General features: G+C 37.5%; 1 protein-coding gene across 7 annotated transcripts in view; it reads left to right on the top strand.

Annotated features, from left to right (window-relative positions):
• Nucleotides 1-25236, top strand: part of CHID1 (chitinase domain containing 1) — a 107353-nt gene that overhangs the window by 80065 nt on the left and 2052 nt on the right. For 5 of the 7 annotated variants that reach the window (XM_032112584.1, XM_032112582.1, XM_032112585.1 and 2 more), the window contains 2 exons: nt 21504-21584; nt 24826-24868. In XM_032112584.1, the coding sequence (XP_031968475.1) occupies nt 21504-21584; nt 24826-24868 (124 nt within the window). Of the gene's footprint in view, nt 1-21503; nt 21589-24809; nt 24869-25236 lie in introns of those variants that run through there. The other 2 variants (XM_032112587.1, XM_032112586.1) reach the window with 2 other exon arrangements.

The following is a 25236-nucleotide window of genomic DNA, read 5'->3' as shown; positions in this document are numbered from 1 at the left end:
GGAAGAGCGCGCAGGCACCAGCAGCCCCGAGAATTCCAACGCGGGAGCGACCGAAAGAGAGAGCAAAGACGCAGCGAGACAGAAAACAGCAGCCACTCGGAAAAAGGAAAAATCATAGTAACTAAGATCTTAGGGATAGTAAAATGGTATAATGTTAAGCAAAATTATGGTTTTATAACAAGGTGTGACAACCAGCAAGACATATTCGTGCATAGAACTGCTATTAAAAAGAATAACCCTGAAAAATGCATCCCAAGCTTGGGAGATGGAGAGGTGGTGGAATTTAATATTGTACTAGGGAGAAAAGGGTTACAAGCATCGCAGGTCACTGGGCCTGATGGTGTTCCTGTAAAAGGCAGTATATATGCAAAAAATCGTAGTCATGTTAGACAGTATCTCTATTGTAAGTCCCCCCTACAGTCTCCCTTTCCTAATCCCACCTTTCCCTTTTACCCTATGTCCTATTACCCTCAGTGTATTCCCAATCCATTTTTTCATCCATGGTTTCCCTCACAAAACCATGCTTTTGCCAATTGTTTCCCCAAAAATCCCTTTCCAATGCCGAGTGGGGGATGAAAAGGGGGAGGGAAGAAGTTAAACCCTCTCCTGCCTCAGTTTCCCCACAAAGCATGCTCAGAGAGTCCTGTCTCCCTTCTGTCAGCCCTAAGATGTTCCACAGAATCTGATTGGACATTTAAAGACTCAGGAGGGTGGCTTGTTTTGTTTTGAAACTGTTCTTGTTATGTTTATCCAGTTGTTTTCATTCTCCTTTTATTAAAATAAAACGGGTGAGGTGTTGGGGTCCCTCCCCTGCCATGTAGCCCTGGGAGGGGGGCCCTGAGGGCACAGACACGGGGCTTCCCTGTCCCTGCTCAGCCTCGTTCCCATTGGTTGGTTTGTGTTCCCTGCGCGGGCAGAAGGACCCTTGGGCCCGTGACTGGAACAGTTCCTCGGCAGAGCTCCGGCCATGCGGCTGGAGAAATAAACATCTCTGAAACATCTAGCAAGAATCTGTCTGTCCATATATATTTCCTTTCCACGGGACTCCTGGTTTGATATATGCGTGTTGCAGGATCCCCACTGCAACAGTTCTTCCTGAAGTCTTCTGTAGCAAAGGATCTTATTAGAAGGAAAATGTGTGAAAATGTTTGAGGCTCTGTGCTTGACCACCTGCAAGGCAGTGCTCAGTGTGTTAGAGGATCAGACCTAGCATGTAGGCTTTGTGTTACTGCGCCATGTGCAAACTGGAGATGGAAGCATTCAATTTGTGTTTCTTGACCTTGTGTATTTACCTTTAGAGTCAGGATTTTTTTAAAAAAAATATTTGTCTTTGTAATTGACATGGAGGAATAGAAATTTAGACTTCAGATACAGCAGTAATAAATCATAATTTATCAGGTCTGGATTGTTATATCCAAATAACAAACAAGAACAGCTGTGTACTGCTTTTGACTTTCTGTTATCTCTCTTGTATGAACACAGCTCTAGGTTTTCTAACTTTGTTTGGTGCAATTTATATGCTTTACAAGTTGCATTTGTTGATAAACAGGACTCTAGGAGAAAAATCTGAGTATCATTTTGAGTAATCAAAAAGTGAGATGAATATTTGGTTTTGATGGGTTTTCAGGTTTTCCCTGTGAGAAATCCTCAAGTACATCTTTCAGACACTGTTTTCTAAACGTTGCTATTTGAAAAATTTGATATTTTGTCTATTGTTTGAAGATGGTGCACACTGGTTTTGAAACAGTCAATTGCAAACCACAGGATACAGTTCTTCCAGATTTCTGAGCTGTCATTGCAGCAGCCTGCAACTGCTCTCTTTTTCCTAACATGAACTACCTTGACCATGTGTACACTTCATCCACTGCCCATTTGAGACTTACCATGATGATTTGCCTGAAATAACTCAGCAAGACATTTTGCTGGATTTACAGGTGTAAGACTACTTTAACTTTGTTACTTACTGCTTTTAACAAGGTTATATTCTTTTCTGATTCCAAGTTGTGAACTATACACTCCTTCAGTTACCTAGGTTCTACTCCTATTCTCTCTCTCTCCTGCGTTAAACTGCTCTCTCTGGGCTTTGATAACTTTTACAGTTGTAGATGTGGTTGTTCACTTACTCCTGTACCTCTGATTTTAGGACATAAAGAAATTAGAAAAACTCTTTTTTTTTTTTTTTGCTTTGTTAGTTAAAACACAGTAATATTAATAATTAGTAATTAATATTAGTAATATTCCTTTCAGTCACTGTACTGTCACTGTAGCAAGGAAACTGCCCAGTATTTTGATTTACAGATAGTTCAAATGCAGCAACTAATGCTGTCACAGAATGAGTATTTAACACAGTGTAGCCACTAGACTACAGTATGCCCTCCCAAGAAACTTCTTATTTCTCCTGAAATTACATTTAAATTCAACCATTGTTCTCTCTTACACATCAGTCTCAACAGACCACATACTTCCCTTTACAAGGTCCTCCTCTGCATATGACCTGGTTCAGCAGGGGAGCATTCCACAGATTACTTAATTCTCTTTAACTGGGACAACCAATACCAGAATGTCACTCATCAGCGTTTTATTTGATGTATTTAATTTTCTGTTAGTGAATTGAAGCTGAGTTTCACATTCAGTGCATAATGAATATCTTGGGGGCCGCTTTGAGGTACAGCAAGAAGGCTCTTGCTGCCTGATTCTGTTTTGCGTCATCTGGTTCTCTTGCTGAGGATCTGACTTCGTTCCCTCTACTGTGCAAGTGCACTAAACCAGACCCCTTTACTGTTCAACTCCAGCTGTGAAAGGCTTGATCAGAAACTGGTAGCTTTTTCATGAATGCTAATTTTAGAGATTCTCTAGTTAGCTGATTGTGGCCAAAGGAAAACTGAAAAGCTGTACAACCATCAAGTTACCTTACCATAAAGCATTACCTTAGGCATTAAGCATTGCCCTTTTTTTTGTGGGGCATTTAACCTATTCAAAAGCTGTCTGGACACAATCCTGAGTAATGTGCTGTAGAGCTTGAGCAGGGAGGTTGGACTAGATGACCTCCAGTGGTTCCTTCCAACCTTAGCCATTCTGTGATTTGGTGACTCCTAATGCTTTGGAAAAGAAAATAGAAGGTACCAGAGTGCAAGCAGATATATTTTCTGCTAAATCTTCTGTACTGGCATTCTGTTTCAGAAATTTAACACGTAAACCACTATAAGGTTCTCCCTGAGCCTTCTTTTTCTGTTGGCTCAACACCCCTAGCTCCCTCAGCCACTCCTCATCAGACCTGTGCTCCAGATCCTTTCCCAGCTTCATTGCTTACCTGAGAGTGTCTTCTAGTGGTTGCTAGCTTGTCATTTACATAATGCAAGTAGTTTTAAATTACTTGGCTTGTACAGAGGAACATAGTGAAATCAGGCCTCCACCAAGCAAGGATTGGTGCCAAATCCTTCATGGTCCTTTCTTATGTTAAATAAAATTCCAGAACTTCTTTATGGACAGTACATACAAATTAGACCTGAGTTTCTTTATGTAAGGCTTTAAAATAATGTTGGAAGTAATTAATGTGTGTATGACACTCAGTGGATTTTCAATGTGTCTAGTAAAAGCAGGTACAGCCTTGTTTTATTCCATGTTGATAAATGACTTGCCCGTGACCATGAAAGAGAGGTAGGAGTAGCAAACCAGCAATAGAACGTTGAACTCATAACTGTTCTCTGAGTTAATCCCTAGGTCCTGTTTCCTCATTAGTGAATCACTTAGATTTACTAAACCAATTGGAGCAAAACTTGCTCTCAGCATCTAGTTCAGCCTTGTAAAATCATCATGAACTTCAGCAAGTTTCAGAACACAATCTACATATTAATGTTTCTTATGAGTAGGGTAGTGAAAAATAGATTTTGTTCTATCTCTACAAACATAATCCATGATGTAAATTGAGTAGTTTTTGTTCACATCTGATATGCTGGGTGATGATGTTGTTTTCTATTCCATTTTTAATAAGTGTGGGTATGTGTATTGACATTTTTAGTAGTGATATTTTAGTAACCAGGCTTATTGGTATTTTAATTATTTTTCAATCCTAATGTTTCTATGTTTGTCCTTAAGTCTTATGTACAGTTCATCTTTTCTAAATTCTGAAGATTGTTGTAATTTTCAGTTCCCTCCATGAGTTTCTTCTCGCCTTGATTGTGAGCTAGTAACCCTTCCTAGATGTCTACAAATGACTTTGGTTTTGTACTATACTTCTATCTGTGTTTATTTTTAAGAGTACACATTTTTTTCAATATTTACTATGTGCAAAATTCAAGTAATTTCAGTCACGGTAAGTGTTTCCTAATACATGCTTTGGTTACTAGTAATTTCAATTCTCAAGTTCTTCCAGGGATTTTCCAAGACATACTTAGTGATTTGTGAATTTAAGTATAAAAATACTATAATTTTAAACATATATTTAATGTTGCATACATTCTTAGAACTTTTTAGAAAATTTTATTTAAAACTAGATAAACACTTTGAGAAAAATCTTTAAGAAATTTAGCAAAATTCTTATGAGGGGATTCTAAAATTTTACAGAATACTTTAGAGTGTAACTGGAGTGGTGAGACTCAAACTTGGTGTTGTTTAAAAACAGGCAGAAGGAACAGGACTAATAAAGGAGTGTGCCATTGCAATGACATCTCTACTCTGCTTTATTTCACTTTGTTGTTTTCCAGAAGACTCAGAACAAGCACCACCAAACAGTGACTCATATAAATACACATTTGATTTGCAGAAGTAAACAGTTCTAGATTCAGAAAAAATTTTCCTAGAAATCAGATTTCACAAAACTACTGTGTGAAATTAATCTTTGATCCTTTCTGTGAAGCTTTTTCTCTGAATTAGAAAGTGTCTTTCTGAAATAAACAAAGCAATCAAATGTGCTCAGGTTCTAATTAATTCTTTTTCCTGTGAAAAAAGTGAAATAAGTATTTATGTCAGTGTGTTTTCTATGCATAATTTCTGAACTTTATAGAGTCTGAAAGTGTTATCATAGAATGGTTTGGATTGGAAGGGACCTTAAAGATCATCTCGTTTCCCTCTGTGCCATGGACAGAGACACTTTTTACTAGACCAGGTTGCTCAGAGCCCCGTCCAGCCTGGCCTTGAACACTTCCAGGGATGGGGCATCCACAAGTTCTCTGGGCAACCTGTTCCAGTGCCTCACCGCCCTCCCAGTAAGGATTTTCCTGCTAGTACCTTATCTAAACCTATTCTTTCAATTTAAAGCCATTACGTGTCACTACGTACTTGCGAAAAGTCCCTCTCCAGCTTTCTTGTAGGGCCCCTTTCAGTACTGGAAATTGTTCTAATGTTTTCCTGGAACTTTCTCTTCTCCATGCTGAATAACTCCAACTCTCATCCTGTCCTCATTGGAGAGGTGTTCCAGCCCTCTGACCATCTTCACGGTCTCCTCTGGACTCATTCCAGCAGATCCATGTCCTTCTTATGTTAAGGGTCCCCGATGTACTGAAATGAGCTTATGAGCTACTGACAGTGGTCCTGTTGTTTATGAATTAATATAGAACTTACTAGAGTGCCAAATGCAAGTATTTCAGATGTAATACTGTATCACCATCATGGTGTGTTTCATGTTTCCAAAGGTGAACACTTTTCTCACTTGTAATACAGATTAATCTGACTTTGCAGCCTTGTTTTTGAGATATCCTGAATTCTGGCGCCATTTAGCAACAGAATCAAGGTCTGACACATGCATATTTATGATACTTATCTTCAGGGATACAAGTTATTATTCAGATAATAATTCCTTATCATAATTATAACTTAGTTAGACTTGACACTTGAAACAGAGTGTGGCTGTTCAAACTGGACTTGAAAAATGCAACAAGGGGAAGAAAGACAAATGTACACTGCATATAGATGGGAAAAAATCCTACCAACCAAAAAAACCACCGATTATTCTTATACTGAGAAACATTGAAGAATAGTGTGGTGTGTTTTCATTTGGTTCTGGACCATACTTTTTTAGTCAGTCTTCCACATTATCTCCCATTTCTCTTACTTTAATTCACATTGCAGACTGGTCTTGAAATACACAAACTTAATTTCTTTTGGACAAGAGGTCCAAGACTCTGCTATGGAAACCCAGGGTCTAACACGTAAGGAAACTGTGGGGTATACCCAGCCACCCTCATGTGAGGTATTTTATAGTATTTTCTCCATTAGTGAAAACTTCTATTTTGTGAGATGAGAAAATGGCTTCTTGAGGACTGTTTAACCAGGTTATCTTGCATGACAAATCAAGACAGCAAGGTTCATAAGCCTTCAGAATGCTTTGGAATACATAAATTACAGAAATTATTAGTATGTTTTGCATACAGTGGTTGCACAGTTATATTAAAGTACACTTTCAGTGCAGTTGAAGTTAAGCAGGCCATTAGTCAAGTTTAAGAGGTGCTGAAGTTATTCTGTGTTTGCTTGCATTAATGAAAATCACCATCTTTGCTATTTTTAGAAAAAGATACAAAGCTCCAGTTTCAATTTTTCAATGCTGACCCATGCAGAAAGATTATTTCTGTACATAAGGGCTACATTCTTCACTATATGTGGGGGTGGAGTGTGAGATCCCAGTAACAGCATCCTACAGTCTAACAGAACTCACCTCCCAGATGTGACTTTCATCCTTTAGTAATGAATGTATTGTTTTCCTAGTGGCTATGAAAATCAAACTAAACAGCTGATCCCATAGTCTTCTCCCCCTTTCAAAATACTTTAACAGGCAGGTCAAACAGTAGTTAAATTAGTTGTGTTATAGCTTGTTAAATTAGTTGTGGAAATCCTGAGCCAGTAGACTTCAGTACTGCGTGGAAAAACTGAAGGTGTTTGTATTACACATAGATGTCTTACCCTCCTGTAGAATGGCAGTAACACTGGAGGTAAAATGTATTGTCCCTTATGCACACTTCTAGCAAAATCTGTTTTGTGTTTATAAGTTGGTTTCAGCCCTACTATATTTGTCTTTTTAAAAACCTTCTTTGATCCCTTTCTTTGAGTTTCCTTTCTCTAAATATGATATGTGAGTATGAATCCTGTAATTAATTCTCATGCATTTATTCTATCAGCTGGTCTTCCATATTAATGCTGGGGTGGTAAAGATGATGAAATTACCCTAATTTTTACCCCCAAAAATTCATACAGTATGACTCAATAAGAGCTTTCGTATGAAAATATTCAAGGATGCTATATTGAAATATTTCATAGACTTTCACAGATGAATCTTTAAAACTCCATACAAATTTTTAAAATTAAATAAGAAATTTATGTAGAGATTTAAAATCTTTTGAAAAGGAAGTAAAACATTGAACAATTTTTTCTTATAGAGTAAGAATTTTATGCTTAAAAGTATTTTATTAATTTTATTTGTAAATTCCCTGTGATGCATTGAAAATCAAATTCAACAGCAAAAATTGCTGTTTGCAAAATGAAAGTTAACTAATTTTGACAACTAAATAAACATTTTGAGTTTATTTCTGTGGTTTTGTGCTTCTTTAAATGTTACTAAAATACCTTAATGTTTAAGTAGTTTCTTAATTTATGATTTAAGTAGGTACTCTGTTGGAAATACTTGTGGATCCAAATGCAAGTACTTGTGTACTAATGTGTGCAAACATTGGCTGTCGGAGGGGATGAGTTCAGGTTTTGCCTGTTTGTTCAGTGAAGGAGAGATACCATTGATTTGATGCTGACAAAATGGTAGGGGTGTGTGTGACTTTCTAAAGAACTTGTGAGGCTTGGTTTGATTCACAAGTTGGTTTAACTTGCTAAAGATGTTATCAAGAAAGAAATTTTGGTGGTGAAAGTGAATATCAGACATCATCAAGAATTTTTTCTTACTGTTCTATTTGAGGTTGTAATTAGTGACAGATAATAAAGGTATAAAATCCTAATTATTTCCATCAGTTTTGATTATTAGAGCTGAACCTTTTCAAGAAATTATTTAGACTTTGGGTAAAAACATAAATACCCTTTGTCAGCTTTAAATTTAATTTAGAGGATCCAGTAATTCAAATGAAAAAGTAAGAAAACTTGCAGATGTTACCTGTATTTTATTATAAACAGCATACATTGGCTGGAATGAAACAGTGCCTCTGGTTCTGTGAAGCCCATGTGTTGTCTTCCTGCACTCAAAATTACAGAACAAATTCTTTACAGAATGATGTTTTTGTATCCGTAAAAATTGAACACCTTCCTCAATTCCTTTCAAATTACTCATCCTTTCATTGTGTTAAAAATAAGACTTGAATCTGAGTGATTGACAAAGTTCAAAGGGTCAACTGTATAATCGACATTAGCTGTAAGATTGAGAAAAGTGCTCCTGAAGTTACCCAGTGTTGTCATGTAATATACTTATTCCAACTTGATAACTTCTTAGCCTCCCTTTCCATCTGTGACCTTTTGGGGAACACAATGAAGACTATCTGGAATCACATAAAGAAATTTAAGTTTTTATAACTTTTGGATATCTGACTTGAATTTTTTTCTAATTAAATTTTTTTTGGATAATGATGTTGCAATATTTCTGAAGAAATAATTATACATCATGGCATCTTTAGTTGCCCATGTAGGGATAAGTCACTGTTTTATCATAAAAAAATCCCCATCATTATTGATGGGATTGGTATTGCTTCTGTCTAGTTTAATTTATAACGTTATCCCAGACTTCTGTCCTCAGAAGACCTTGTTTCCACATAGGTTTTTTATTTTAATCCATGGCCTTCCCACCTCTGTCATAATTGCTTAATATTTATCCAGTATCCCCAAGTGTGAAATGCTGTGAAAATGTGATGGTTTTGTGAATTCTTTCAGCACTCTTCTATTCAATATGTTCCTATGTTTTTGTAGGTACAAATTACAACAAAGATGATACGTTTGAAAGTGAAGGTGCGGAACAAATCTGTTCTGCCATAGGAGAAGAATATGTAGTACCTGCCAGTCAACTTCATTAAATTATGTTGTTATAGCAACTGGTTAGCCTCTTCCATACTTAAAATATCTTGTGTCAAATAATTAGTACTGCCTAATTGTATTTTATTGCAAAAAAGGCAAGTAATTAAAGAGATTCTTGCAATGGCTGTGGGGCCAGAAAGGGTCAGAAACTACTTGTAATTGGAATATGTTTCGTGCATATAAATTAATAGGTCTAGTAATCTGTCTCTTCATTCCCCAGGATCCAAAAAATGTACCCAGAATATTTGAATTGCTGTTCCTTGCTTGGAAATACTAATGGATAAAAATTACTTCTTGTCCTCAATCATTTTTTCCCTTGGTTCTTGTCTGCTTAGGAGATCTGTAACATGTGTCCACATAGACAAATGGCCCAATAAAGTCCATTTTGGACTTTTCAGGGCATTTCTCTGTATTCTGGCTGTCAATCCTGTGTTGCAGCAGGTTCTTTTCCTCCAAGTTTGGTCTTCTGCATGAAAACACCCTGAGCATTTGATCAAAGACAGCAGCCATCATAATCCACAAATACAAAGCTTTGTGGGAGAGAAAAGATTTCTAGCAACATAATATTTGAGTTTTCAAGTCAGCAAGTGCCCAAATCAGTCATCCAAACTAGTTTAAACAAGCTCAGTTATGGAATTAGAGCCTATTGTTGAGACAAGAACCTGCACTTTTTTCATGGTGTGAGGAGGTAATTTTTATTTCTCTTCAGGACTTCTCGATTTGATCACCAAGCTGAGTACAGAATGGATGCTGAGTACAGAATCCATTATCTGGCAGTAAAGGTTCTTTACCTAAAGAGAAAACTGTGCCGTCCTGAGGGGGTGGGGGATTGAAATTAAAGAGCTTCTGAAGCGGTGCAGTAGTTGTGTTGTAGACTTCGAAGTGTGTAAAGCAGTACTGACATTTACTTGGGTATCTTCAATGCAGAGCAAGAGAGGAATAGATTACAGCCCTCCACTTCATGTAAAAGTAAGTACAACTAAAATATTACCCAGCAAAAGCCTTACCAATCCCAAATGTAGGTCAGTAAGTCTTCCAGTGACTGCAGTTGGAACTGTTCCATCTAATCCAAGTAATATTCCCCATGTTCTCCATGCTCTTGCATTGCAGGGCTTTGCAGTTCTACAGCTGACAGTCCCATCTGTTTCTCTTCATCTCTGAGCTTTGCTCTCATCCTATTTTTATGTGTCTTCCCCTAACAAGGTCATTCATACCTCTTTGTGCATACCACTGTAGCAGGAGCTCGTGTTAATTAGGTATGTGGGGCACAGGGAGTTATTCCCAGGTGGCACCTCTGCCATATGGTTTTGAAATAGCTCTTTGCAATGAAAAGGAGAGCTTTACTTCTCCCCTCAGCCTGCCTTAAGGTAGAAAAGTTGACTTGTTTGTGGGTATGAACCCTTCAGTATCTTGCCAGACATAATCCAACAGAAACAATTTTATGTTCACTGATGAAATCAGAAGAAAAAAGGAAACTGAAAACTTCTTTCCCCAACAGTTGTTTCTAAATTGTGCTTTAAAAAAAAAAAAGAAAAAAGACGTTTCTTCATTCCACATTGTATCCATCTCTCACCCACTATGCTTTTAGTAATTGATGCTTCGCAGTATTTTTTACTCTTTAATCTTGCATTGGACTTTCTGGGTTTGCCTTTCTTACATGCATATCATAATGTTCATATTTAACTTGTTTAGCTTTACAGTTAGTAAGTGTTTAAAGGACATTCTTCTTTTATTGATTACACAGCTGTACTGGTGATTGCTCCATGTGCTGGATGACTTGTGTAGGTAGTGCAAAGTAATAGTGTTTTGAAAGTGTTATTGCAGTTCAATATGTTTGCATATGGAACAATTTTGGATACAGAAATGCCTGACTGTTTTCCTAGCAGTGTACTAGGATAAATTGTCAACATTTACTGTCTGAATTTTCTCAAATAATTGCAAAAAGTAAACTTCTATCATTCAAACACAGCAAAAGAATTTATTTTCTAACTTCCCCAGATGTGCACAGATCCCATATGTGCTGAGTATAATGCCCTTTTCACTCTTCCTTTAAACCAACAACTTCTTCAGCCAACCAAATATCATTTGAGAGGATTAATGCTGTAAATGCTGTTTAATTAAAGATTTAAAAAAATGATATACATACCTGTTAGAGGTAAATAGTATTGCATTTTGAAATTTCCAGTTAATTTAAAGGGAGAAAAAATGTGGTGGCCATCATTTTGTCCCTTGATTTGCAATCCAAGTGTTACTGTTTTGATATAAGTAATAGTTCTTTTGGAAATCATTTTAAATAAGTACATGCATATTTCTTTTTGCTTTAAAATTTAGTCTTGACCTTAGCAAACTTTATCAGAAGGCGGGTAAGTGTGTTCATCAGAAACTAAACAGATAAGAATTTACAAATATTTTTTTGAGTTACAGCAAAGATATGGAAGATGTTCTGCTATTTTTTCATGATGAAAAGTACCAGGCTTTTCTTTAAAACTGAACACTGTCACATGAATATGCATTTGTTTAACTAAATATCAAGATATTAAAAATTCATGTTCTCAAATATTTACTTAACTCCCCTGGTGAAGATAGTTGCTCAAAAGGGCATAAACCCCCACTCTCATTGGTTAAAAGATAGTTTATGGCTTCATAGCCTGTCTTCAAGTCATGCCAAAACCTGAGAAATTATATGATATCTAGATTATTTTAAGGCATGTTAAAAATGTATTAACCCTCTGAGATTTGCATTTTTTATGAGAGATTAATATTCATTTGCATGAATTTGTCATCCTTCTGTCTTTCCAAAAACAAAGTCTGAAAGTCTATTAGTTCTGTTGGTGTACACGGTCAGTTGAGAGGAGAAAGATCCACCTGCCAAGTATGAAAAATTAACTCAAAAGTCAGCAGCAGTGTTCTTTGTTCTTCACTTAACTTGGTCCCAATAGATGGAAAAGAGTATATAGTTCATATCTTCATAGGACACAGGAGGTTTGGAGAATTTACTGCTCTGCCATAGATTTTCCTTTAGCATAGTTAACTTCTCTAGTTACAATCCTCCCTGCCAAGGATGTAATTTATGATTTCTTTCATATGAAACTATCTACTGTATTGTTCTTGATAACTTAAATTTATTACTGTGCTGCTATAACTACTGCATGCCAAAAAACTATCCCTGAGCTGTGTTTCTTTTATTTTATAGAAAGTGTTTGGTGTTCAGGTCCTCCTTTTGCCAATACCTTTGATGGTGTTTCTCTAAGCAGCCAAACCACTCATTCATGACAGTAGTGGAAATTGTAGGCCTGATGTGATTGTCAGCTAAGGAACCTGAACATTCTTCTGAGGCTACTTGGAAGTACAGATACTTTTCTGTGTCTCATTTTCAGCATCTTGTGAAGCAAATGGAATCCAAATATTGGTCAGCTTTCTCAGGCTACAGTCTCCTACTGTAGTAAGTTTTTTTTATCATCTGAAGTTCTGGTTCCTTGCAGATGGCTCCGCTTCTTTCTGGTGGCCTAAATGATTTCTCCTATTTTTGGAGAGACAACAGAGACAGCATTTCTTTCCTAAGGCAGTTGCTCACCTGGGTCAGTTTTACATCCCCAGAGTCCTGCAGCCTGAAAATTTTGTGTTCTGCCTGAGTCAAGTCACTTGGGAGCAGATCTTCCCCTTCAGTCAGTGTCCTCGTCCCATCCTCAGTGCCTTCTGCTGCTTGCACCCAGTGTATGTTCCCTTTTTTTCTCCTTTGCTACCAAGTGTATCCTTTCCCCTGCATGGGGCTCAACCAGGGCTTCGTAGCAACCCTCTGGAAACAGGGCATGAGCACCTGCCTGGCACAGGCCCCAGGTGAGACAGGCCTGAGGTGGAGGCTTGGAAGAACTGAACTGCTCCTTTTCCGACACAGGGTGAGGAAAAGATGCTCCTGCTGGCTTTTGTGTTTCTTAAATCTGCTGGATGATATTACTATTGACCTTGTGTTGTATTGGAATGATTAAATTCAGGAATGGTTGAAGGGAGATACAAGAAGCAACTGGAAAAGCTAGGAATGATATTCAATGGCATTAAGATCATCTGACCTTGTAGACAAGGATGGAAAAGAAATGTGATTTTTTAATATGTACCTTTCTAAATGAAGTAGGTATGGAAGAATTGAGAATATCGAAGTAGGTGAGTTTGCACACAAAATTCATTTTCATACTGGAGTGCATCAGACTTCATCTCCTATACACTGAATTAAGATTATGTGAATCTGACCAGGCTCCAAATCCAGTATAACAGTTTTCATAGCTAATCTTTGTAGCACTGTGTGAATAGAGCTGATTTGTATACTTTGAGCAAGAGGAAAGTCTGTAAAGTTTTTATGATGTGAGTAAAAGAAACCCCAACAAACCCAATCTGACACATAACAGAAGTAGCATAGTTTTAGATTTTGTTATTTACAGCTGAAGCTGAGCAGCAGATATATTAGTGGATCTGAACTTTGTTCAGCCTCACATCCAAAGATAAATAGCCTCATTTTTTGAGATGTAGTGCTTATTATGTCAGTTCTTAGAAGAATGGAGCATGGTATTGTACTTGGATTAATGAATTTGAAAATCCTTCAACCTCAATTGAGTGTTACTTAAACATTTCAGGAAATGGACCCTTAAACTAGCAGTTTTATCTTAAGAGATTTTATTTTTAGCGTGAACCTGCTGGTTCTTTAAACAAGCCTGTAGGGATAAACAAACATTAGTTTTCATCATGTTGAGAAGTATTTTTGAGCAGAGACACTCTGTCTTGTCTCAGATTCTGTACTAAGCCAGATTATTGGCTGAGCTGGAGCAGAATGTAAGCTTTTATGTATGGTCTAGGAAGCACTAACACTTTTACTGTTTCTTGACGATACATTGCCTTCTAGGAATTTATTAGGACCTGTGTTTCTTCCATGAAGGATGGGCATTAAGCTGCAGTAATGTCAGTGTAGTGGTTCAACCCTGACTGAGGAAAGAATCACATACTGGCTTCTCAACAATACATATTTTCAGTTCTCCCTTAGAAACAGTCATTCTGCTGAACAGCAATGTGTTACTGAAGGTACACAAACAGATATGCAAGCCTTCTGCCTCAATCTAGTTATGTCTTCATTGCATAGTTTTTGACTTCGAAATTAAGGTCTTGTTTTCTTTGAGGAGATTTTCATATGCTCATATGTTCGTATCTGTCAGTTTGAGTATCTTCAATATATAAATAAATGTTCACACCTTTCTGCCTTGTGTGTGATTAGTTCTATTCATAGATCAATATCTAACTGTAACTTCGGGAGGGTTTTTTTAGTAAAGAACCACCATTTTGGTTATATTGCGAAATACAGCATGCACTGTATTGCTTTCAGCTGTACTTGACATTCCCTTGGATAATTTGCCAGTGTACCACTGTGTAAACTCTCAGGTGGGTCTCTCTATAAAACCTCTGTGAAGTTAAATTGTAATAAGGGGCACTATTAACATGTAAATCTCTATACAAAGAAATAGGTAATGTTTACATTTTCTTCTGTAGCCACAGTAAAGCACCAGAAGGTTTTGATGCTCATTGTTTCTTGAGACAAGAATGCTTCTGAAAAGCTTGACATTGTCTACTGTGTCTCCTGAGATCTGTAAATTAGGAATAATTTTCTGCCTCTCTGCAGTTGTGTTGTTCCGGTTTGGCCAAATTTAGAAATATATATATACTCTGAGAGAAGGCACAACCACCCCTCCCCCCCACCAGGTTCGGGAAAAAAATAAATTTTCCTCGAAGGAAAGTGAAGAAGATAAAACTATTTATTTAACAAGCACACGGGAAAGGAAAATAATGTTAAATGGTAAAATCTTTCGCTGTAGAGGAAAAAACCTGAGAAAGTGTTCGAGTCCTCCCTTTGGTCTCCTCGGAGCTGGGGCTTGGGCCGGGGCCAGGCCCTCCGCGCCCGGTGAAAAGTCCTCCCGATGTGCTCTGATGTTACAGCAATCAGGCAGTCCAGTAGAAAAGGGAGAAAATCCGAAATTCCAGAGAAGGAAAAGTTCAGCTCTCAGCCTCTCTCCAGAGAACAAGGAACTGCAAAAAACTGGCCAAAAGCTGACTGGAAAAGCTGCCAGCCGGGTGCTTCCTCGCTCCCCCCTGCCCCAGCTGAAAAAAAAAACCTGCTATCTTTATGTGACCTTGAACAAGTTTCAAACTGCTTTGAGAAAGTTTTGCTCAGTTTTTTCTTCCCCCTCTCAGGCTCAGTTCAGAGGCATAGAAAGGCCAATAATTAATTTCTGGGCATAGGCAGCGATATGGGATACACATCATAAGGTCACCCCAAGACATGTGTCCAGCAAAGTATTACTGTTCCCAAATTACTTTAGGAATGCTGAACAAGGTGCTCTTTTGAAGAGCCCAGAGTAATGGTAGAAATGTCACTGAGGTTCTGCTTATTTTCACTGGGCTGGTGCATCATGGCAGAAGGTACAAGGTCAGTGAGTTTGCGTGAGGTTGGCGTGGAAGTGCTGGAAAGTGCAATCTGTCAAGTCAGTGATGAAGTGTTGTGAAGAAAGCGGTGAGAATGATTTTATAAAACTTACTGAAAGCAATAAACCAGACAAACGACTCTGTTGGAAACCTCTTACTATTAAAATACTAAAAATATTCTTACTGCCTTTTAAAACTGACAGAGCAAGGTGCAGGCAGCAACAGAGAGATTACTAGAGAAAGATGATGCTTGCTTATAGATTTTTCATTTCTAGGCTGCTACTTGGATATTTTAACAGCTAACAGATTGATTTCTCTCTTCAAACTCTGTGTTTTTAAGTTCTTTTGCATTAAATAATCTAAAGATTTTAACAGAATTATTTTTGAATAACATACCCTGTAGACAGGCTATAGTGTGCTCTCCACTCCTCTCAGATGCATAAATCTTCAGAGTAAAAATTATTTCAATGTTAGTGCATTCTTTTGATTCGCTAGAAAATACATAGTAGCTGTCTTTTTCCTGGATAGCCTATTTGCTTTTGAAAGAACTTGTGGGATTTGTTTTAATAAAATCTGAATTCTTTAATGTGCAAGCATGGGATACAGTGGTATGTAACATTACCACCTTTTAGAGTTGGAAGCTTCTAAATTGTAGATGTGGTATTATTGAGTATTGGATGGAGAGATGACTAAAAAGGTGCTTAAGTGATCCTGATGGAACCAGTGTGGTGAAAGCTTAATTGTTTAGTCTATTGCTGTCCTTTTTTATTGCACTGTGTAATGCTGTATATATATACATACACACACATATATATAACATTATGCTGTTATTGACTCTGCTAGGTTTTTCATAAATTTATGCATGCTTTCAAAACTATTTTAAAGGATAATATCTAAAGATTGTTAAATTGCAGGGCATCTCTGCCTTTTGCAAGCTGCAATTTTAGGGACTGAGTGAATGAAAACTCAAAATTTATATAAAATCTTTTTTCTTTTTCAAATTTTCTTCCTTTTGTGTTTTTTATCTATTACCTTTGAAGGTATGTTTTATCAAAACTGTTAGTTTCATGATTGAATCGTTCAGCAGCTTGTAGGATATTCAGAATTTTTGCATTTGTTCTTTAGAAATGATCTTCTAAGAAGCAGAGAAGGCCAAAAACTTCCCACTTTTAAAACCTTTTTATAAAAATGTCTCCAGATTGTATTGTTTCTTGACATTTTGTCTCGCCTAAAAGGAAGTCATTTATGAAAAACCTAAAATGGAAAGTGTCGAGGTAGCTAAAATTAAACACTAAATAAAAGGGAGTTGAACTTGCAGGTTATATATCCAACCTTTCTGAAAAATCTTGTTTTGAAGATGGGTATCTGCCCTTTCACAGAGTGTCCTGATGTACACAGAGCAGTGGGGAAACTGACTGGTACTTTTTTGGAAGATATGTACTGAGATAGGGAATGTTCTTAGGAGTACTCCTGTGAAAACTGTTTTGGAACTATTTCTGTAAAATTGTTTTGCATCAGAAATCTGAACTCTTGAGCTTTAGAATACAGCCTTTTATGTGACTTCTCTTACTTTTATTAAGAGATACAGCTCCCTATAAAGGGGGAAGATGGCCCCTCTCCAGTTGAGACTAAAACATTTTTGCTGTGCATAGGCACTGTTGATAGTTAGGTATCAAGATACAATTCCTGGTAGGTTCACATTTTAATGACTAAGCCTATTGTAATGGAACAAAACTGAAAAGAAAACGTGTGGTATAGATTTTCAAGCTGAGTAGTATTTTTATTCTTTGAGTGAATCACTCAAAGTTGTTACAGCAGAAGATAAACTCAATTTTCTGTAGCAGGAGAAAATGATCCTTCGTTCTGAATAGAGACCTGTTGCTTCTAATCAGAGTTTTGTTCATGTGAGAACTAGGAAGAAAATATAAAGTGTTAGAAAAGAGCATTAAAATGCAATGTATGCTCAGTAGTGGTTTTCTTTCCACTAAAGTTTTTTGGTTGAAGAATGATTCAGGACTAGTAAAGCAAAACACCTGAAGATTAAAAAGTTTAACTTCATAAATAAATCCTAGCCTAAGAATTATATATGAAGCTATCTCTTTTCCTAGAATGTAAATTTTTGTTGCAAAAGATATACTAGAGACTGGTTTCTTTATATTCTCAGTGAAAAAAGCATTATGCATGAAGATAAATACCTTCTTCAGGGGGACTAAATATTGTGGGTTTTAACTTAACGTATTCCAGGGCCATGCCATTTTTCATGTTTTGGAAGAAAAGCATCTTAGTAAAGGAACACCAGGCATAAATCCTGAGAACCTTTCATCTGGATCCTTTATTTATTCGTTGAATGTGCAGTAAAGTGCAATAGTGTGTAGGTGTAGCCACATTAGGGTTGTTCATAGATACACATCTTTGGCAGGACTGACTTTACAGCAACTCCCTAATATGTATGTTTTGACTTCTCATTTACTTTGCAGAAGGGAGTGGTTGTTTTAGCCCAGAGTGTTTGTAACCAGGAGTATCTGTCACACAAATAACAGTTATTTTCTGAATACCAGGATGTGCCCATTGTGACAAAGGCGTGGCAATTTAAGCAAGCCAGAATGGCACTTGTCTGTGTCAGAACATGTATTTGCAAGGTGGACATGCAGGTGATATCTGCCTTTTTTTACTATTCCTGATGATCCATGCAGATCTATCATTTATATATGTTGCATTGGTGCTTCAGTAGAGGCTGGCATCAATAATCCAGATACTTCATCTGTGCTGACCCTTTTTCAGGCTAGGACCACGGAAACAGCATGACTTGCTCTGCAAATGGTCACAAACATCCCAGGAAATATGTAGTCCAAGGTAATGAAGCTGAGTTTTCAGTGTTTTTCATTCTCTTAACTGCTGAGGCAGCTTGGTAAAAGAAGAAAGGTAGTAAGTTAGGAGCTGATGGATGAGGAGGCAAATAAATTAGTCCGGATAGCAGTATAAAAGCAGAAGTGAACTGGGACAGAGGCAGTAGAAAGAGGGATAAATTAGAAAGAGAGGAGGAAAAAGTAGCAATAAATATGATTTCAAAGGAGTAGAGTGAGGCAAGGGGTGGAAAAAAGGAAAGTTAGCTGTGGTGAGCTTCTTGCCCCTTCCTCTTTAAGAACCCAAAAATTTATCTAGAGCTCTGCTGCCCCAGACATATGAAAATCTTATTCAGTGTGGTGGCAAATTTTGCTTTTCTATTCTATTTATTTATTTAAACCAATACATGTCAAATATTTGTTGAGTCAAGTACTGCCTCAGCTAGGAGATATGTTAGGAGTGCCTGGTAAGCACTAGTTTGAGTCAAGCAAGTGTGTTGTGATAGAGGTGCTGCAGTTTTAGACAGGAACCTTTCTGCTTATGTTGCACAGGGTAGGATACTACAGAGATAACAGGATAATATGGCATATCTCAGAGTTCTTGACTGCAAAGATCCCAAATGCTTTACTGAAAGGAAAGGAATCAAGGAAAGGGAAAATGACTACAAGAAGGGAATGGGTTATTCCCAAGTTAGAGCAATAGAAAGCCCATGGGAAACAGTTGTGGTTTGCTGCTGCACCTCTTCCCAACTCTTCACAGCAGCTTTGTGTCTGGTTGAGAAATATAAAGCTTGACTTTCAGAAGCATTGTGTGTGCAGTTGCAACTGAAGTAAATGAGAGCTTATTGTTTTGAACATTGTGCTTGGACTTTCTGTTGGCCTTAATAGAGAAATGTAAAAACCAAGTTCATGTGTTTCAAGTAGGCCCCCTAATATTAATGGATAGCAGTGACAATCCAGGGGCTAATACTTCTTTTTTCCCCAACTCAAGCTTGGAGTTAATCTCATCACCATAGATGTGATTTCAAGACAAACTTGTTCATTTTTGCTCTTATGTACTGTGGGGATAAATGCCTAGAGACAGTAGAAAGGGAAATAAATTCTCGGTGCCTGGTCAGGATGGGTACTCATTGATGTGGTGTATACCTGAACAGTTTTAAAATAATAATATACCTTTTATAGAACAAGATATAATAACTGGTTCCACCTGCATTTCTAATTTTAAAGCTTCTTCATAAGTATTTTGAACGATCTTTAATTGTGTTGGGAATTTTAGCAGGCACAATTAGGATTTCCCATCTAAAGTCATACATTCAGGAACAAAGCTGTGTGCCAGGATGTCTTGGCCAATAATTCTTGTTTTCTGGTCTGGAACATCTTAGTACCATATTCTATATAAGTGTAGTCTCCTGTCATTACTGAAGTTGTCATTCTGGAATGCGACAATTTGTTAAAATCTGTCCTTAAATTTTAAATATACAAAACTAGGTCTCTTTGCATATGTTTCCAGTGGGGCAACATAAAATTTTGTATGTCTTAAAAAGGGATGGGCAGGTTCCAAGGTCTTACTTCCACTCTTTGAAAAGGTTCATTATTCCAGGGCATGTGTGTGTGAGGGAGAGTGCAATAGCTCTTCATGTTTCCATGTGCTCACATGTTCCTGTGTGTTTGCTTATGGAGATAAATCCATGCCTGGCATGGGTTCATTTGACATAAATACAAAAGAAAATCTTTTCTAAACTCGCTAGCAGTAGGAAACAATTCACCAATATATGAATAAGCAAGCCACAGCAAAAGAGAGAAGATGGTCCTGGCAATGCTGGATGTTTTAGTTGCATTTAGAATAATACCAAATGAGAGAACACATCTTTTCCGAACTGAGAAATGCAAACTTTTTCTCTGTTTCTTGATGTATAATAGTGAGGTGGAATTTCAGCACTGATGCAGTCAGGATAGTGGCTGATTGAAATTTCTTAATAAAAAATAAGATGATTTGAAGGAAATTTCTCCATCCAAATCCTGTCATGAGCAGAGAAATTATTGCAAGAAAGAGACCAATTGTGGGAGAGATGGCTTTGATAGACTCTTTAAAAAGAGATGGCCAAAGATGCAGGTTAAAAGATGCAGAAGAGACAGGGGAGTGAGACTTCTCTTTTCTGTGTGACACCCATGTGGCCTCTATCACTGGCAGTAGTTTGCCATCTTCTGGTCCTCTGACATGTGGCAGCCTGCAGCTTTGTTTCTGTTTTGCCATCAGAAATGCAGACACTGTCTCTGCACCAAGATGATACTATGAGATAGCCAAGAACATAAATTTACAGCATACCAGCTCTTCCACTCCAGTTCCCCTTGCAGTGTTTTGGGTACAAGTAGTAATCTGTCCTCACTGTGTCAGGTGAAATAGGTCATTCCATGTTCAAAATGTCCGTGCGAGAAAATAATGCCAAGAAGCTGGTGATGGAGAAAATTCATATGCAGAATGAATTAGCAGTGACTTTTTCTTGACAATTTCAGTTTTAGAAGATTAGCTAAGCCCCTTTTATAGAAGAACTTTCCTGATGCCATAAGCCATGTAGTGGAGGACACCGCTATGTACAGCCTAGTGATGTCAGTTCCTGTGCTTTGGCATATGGGTTTCAGACTGTAGAAATAATAAAATAGTGCCTTCATGTGTCCTTGAAGATTTTTCAATTGATGAACATTAATTAATTCACAGAATCACAATCACAGAATGAATAAGGGGCCACTGGAGGCCATCTGGTTCAAGCTCCCTGCTCAATTGGGGTTCCCTGGACCACGTTACTGAGGACTGTGCTCTGACACCTTTTGAATATCTCCAGGGAATGAGACTCCACACCCTCTCAGGGCAGTCTGTTCTAGTGCTTGGTCACCAACACAGTAACATTTTTCCTCATAATCAGAGGGAACTTCCTGTCCATCAGTTTCTGCCCATTGGTTGCTTGGCACCACCTCCTGACACTTTCCCTTTAGATACTTATATGCAATGCTTTAGAAAAAAAATAGCCTAAAAATGTGAACATGAAATTGTAAAGTGGTATAGGAAATTAGTTATCAACAAGAAGATATTTTTGATACAGCATTCAACATCTAAACATGGTAAAACTTCTTTTTCAGAAATTTCTGCAATGTAATTTTGTAACTGCTTCTTAGAAAAGTTAATTCTATATCTATGTTCTTAATTTGTAGGTACATTGAAACCTTGAAGGAACACAAGCCAAAAATTCTCTGGGATGAACAAATTGCTGAACACTACTTTGAATACAAAAAGTGAGTTACATTTATTAATTTACCATTCTGCAAATATTTTTGGGCATGAGCCAGTGACTGTGGTATGCAACTGAATTCAGCAAATGGAAATTCTGCTGGTTGTAATCTGTGTCAATGCTGAAGTGCAGCATAAAAGAGTGCTTTGGATGAGAGGAGAAAATCAGAGAAGGATTCATAAACTAGAACAATCTTTTTAGAAGAGAAGTCTGATGAGCCATATCTTTAGAAATTATCCATCAAAGTTATCTGTTGCATGTCAGTTAATCAGAGGCTCTAAAAGGAGTACTGTGAGCTGTCAGGTGATTACCAATAATTCAGCCAAAAATAGTTCTGAGAAAAATCTGTGGCACAAGAGCCTGGTTTCACAAGTCCTCCTGCTAAGATTGTTTAGGCAATAAACTTCCACTAGATGGAATGGGTAGAGAAATGTAATAGAAATAAAACCAAGTGACTTCCAGATAAAGTTTTTGAATGGACTGAGAGCATTAAGGGTAATAATGTTCTTTGTCCTCCTTTTTTCATCATGAAATGATGAGAGGATTCCTGATCTAGGAAGAATCTATTTAAAATAGATTTAAATAAATAAACCCAGCAACATCTCATTAATCCTCTGGTAATTTGCTATTTTTATGCAAATATACCAAAATACACTAAAATGATACAAACAAATCCTACTACTTCTGCAAAGCTATGTCTTGTATATTACTCAATGCATTGTGAATGTGAAGACACACAACTGAAAGGGAGAGTAGAACACAATTTAGAAGCTTTTAATAGAAACAATCAAAACTACTTCATTATTTCCGTAACATTCCTGTCTAAAAGATTTTTAAATATTAAAAAAAAAAACAAAAAGCAAAATCCAAAACTAAACCTACAAATCGTCTACCTTTGTATTTTTAGTTTATTTTTAAGGTTTTTCTCAGCTGTAATTTTCTTCTGACTTTTTTTCCTACCAGAAAAAAAAAAACTGTTGTTCAACAGTGTTTTAATTTCTTTTCTGTGTTTTTATGAAATGACTGGGGTCTGTATTCCTCTTATTTAATTATTTGGTATCCTGTTGCAAAATTACTTTGTACCAAACAATTACAGTTTTTTGTGTTAACTAAAGAGGAATAAACCAGAAGCTCTGTTTTACTGATCTTTAATGTAAAATCCAGTTGGAGACACAATTAGCACTCGATGAAAACTTGCTCTCAAAAGAGTAACTCTGAGGGCTCTGTTTGAATGGCATGCTTCTGGGATTCATGTCTGAATCACATTTCTTATATGGCAAAATGAACGTGTGGGAAAGGGATAGCTTGCCAGTAGTACTCCCTCTTTTTTTCTTTGAAGCCAGCCTTTGGAGGTTCTTGTGTGTGGGCTTCCTGGAGGAATTTTTGATGCACGAAGCACAGTGTGTCTGAAAATAACTCTAAACTTCACTTGTGCTGTGCTTGGCAGTCAGCTGTGGGGTTCAGCTGGTTCCAGGGGAGGGTTATTTAAGGATCTCTTTTTCAGTTACCACTTTGTTTTGCAAAGGTTCGATTATGTTGGACAGGGATGGCAGCCAGGCCTGAAATATGTATGCTTCCCTGGTGAAAGCCTCTCACCTGGAAATCTTGAATGTCTACAGTGGCTGAGAAATGAAATCATGAATCTTTAAGCAAAGGACTGCTAATGATTTCATGTAGCAGGCAGACTGTCTGTTACAAATAGTTGCAGAAATCTGAGTGCTTGTCCCAGTGCACAGGCAAGTATTCATTTATGTAAGTTGTGAGATTTTAGAAGCAATTCCTTTTTGGTCTGTCCATGCACTTTACATTTTCTCCTGGCCTAAGTGCTAAAGTGGTGCTGTGAGACCACTCATAACTCGTCCTTCTCGTTACTAGGGGTTTAAAATGCAACCTTGGTATTTGTGCCCAGTACAGCTTGGCCTGTCTGTATATTTTATACTGCTAGCATTTAATTTAGCCTGAAAGATAGTAATTCAGGGAATTGGAGAAAATCTTTCACAGTTTGCATCAGAAAACCAAATGTCTTCATCTTTTTCAGATGTGCATTTAGCAGGCACAACTGTCTGTTACTATCTGACAGTTTTGTCATCCAGTTGCAACAAAATATCTCAGTGTTTACTGTGCTATGGCATCAAACCATCTCTGTTGTGAGATCTCTTCTTGGATCTTCTGTTTTCACTGTCAGCCTTTTCACAGTATCACAGAAATCTCAGAAAGGTTAAAGTTGGAAGGGACCACTGGAGATCATCTTGTTCCACCTCCCTACTCAAGCTGTAGAATATGTTACTCAGGATTGTGCCCAGGTGGCTCTGGAATATATCCAGTGAAGGAGACTCCACAACCTGTCTGGGCAACCTGTGTCCGTGCCCAGCTAGTGACGGGTCTCCAACTAGACCCTGTACTACTGATTATGTCCCCCTGGTGTCTGCCCCTCACCCAGTTCTCAATCCACCTCACCATCTGCTTGTCCAGCCCACACTTTCTGAGCTTGTCTGTGAAGATATCATAGGAGAAAGTGTCAAAATCCTCTTTCACCTGCTTTAAGACTTGTCCTCCTTAAAGGCCACCAGTATGGCATAATTAGCCAGTATGGGCTAAATAAAAATCTTGTCTGACTGCTTGTATTGTATTTTGTTGTAACCAGTTCTTGGATGAGGTATTACACACAAAGAAGTTTGGGGCTTTCTGACAAATGTTCCCATAACCAGTACCTGCAGGACAGTAACACAGTTGCATACTTGACTTTTAGATATGTTATGCACCTTCTCTTAAAAGTTTTTTGGATTTATGTGCTGTGGGGTTTTTTTGCATCTACATTAGGACAGGGGAGGGAGTAGAAGTTCTTATCTGCAGTAGAAAAGGAAGAGAAGTAGAGAAGATTTTGGCTGTACTCTGCCCCCAAGAGACAGAGTAGCCAGAGTGCAAATATGGAATGAATGGTAGTTGATAGCAAAAGTGTCTGATTTCAGTGAAATGAACGCTGGGTAAGAAATCTCAGATATGAGCTACTAAATGGGAAGTAGTCTCTGTCTTTGATATGTATGTATTAATGCTCATGTTCTGAACATACTAGCATACCTTAATTTTATTACCAATAGTTCAGAATAAAGTTGGCAGTTTTCTTCAGCACTGAGGTTGTTTCCTTTTAGTGGAAAAGAATAAAACTGGGTTTGAATTCTAACCTTAGTTTAAAATCCTATTATCTATCAAAGCTATTGTGACTATTTAGTTTTTTTGTTTTGCAGAAATAAGGGAGGAAAACATGCAGTCTTCTACCCAACACTGAAGGTAGGTGCCACTTTGTCAGGTCAGAGGGCTGTAAGAGGACAGAGATGTTTACTTGACCTGTTTCATTATTGAGGCATTTCAGAAAACGTTGAACTGAATTTAGGCTTTTGTGAAAGAAGTTTACCCTCATGTAAATGTTATGTAAATTGTTATGATTCAAAGCTTCAGCTGCCTGTGCAAGAAGGTTGGTTTTTTCTCTGATGCATAATGGGGTTTTGGGAACTCTGAAGATAAAGCGTGTCTGGAGGTAAGACACACCAGGACAAACCAGTGCTGTGAGAAGATCTGTTCAAGTGTTCAAGGTTATGTACTTAAGATCTGTTCAAGTGTTCAAGTGTTCAAGGTTATGTACTATCAGACATGTTGTT

Source organism: Corvus moneduloides, chromosome 6 (genome assembly GCF_009650955.1).
Source record: "Corvus moneduloides isolate bCorMon1 chromosome 6, bCorMon1.pri, whole genome shotgun sequence".
Classification (NCBI taxonomy): domain Eukaryota; kingdom Metazoa; phylum Chordata; class Aves; order Passeriformes; family Corvidae; genus Corvus; species Corvus moneduloides.
This window is presented reverse-complemented; position numbering and strand designations above follow the sequence as displayed.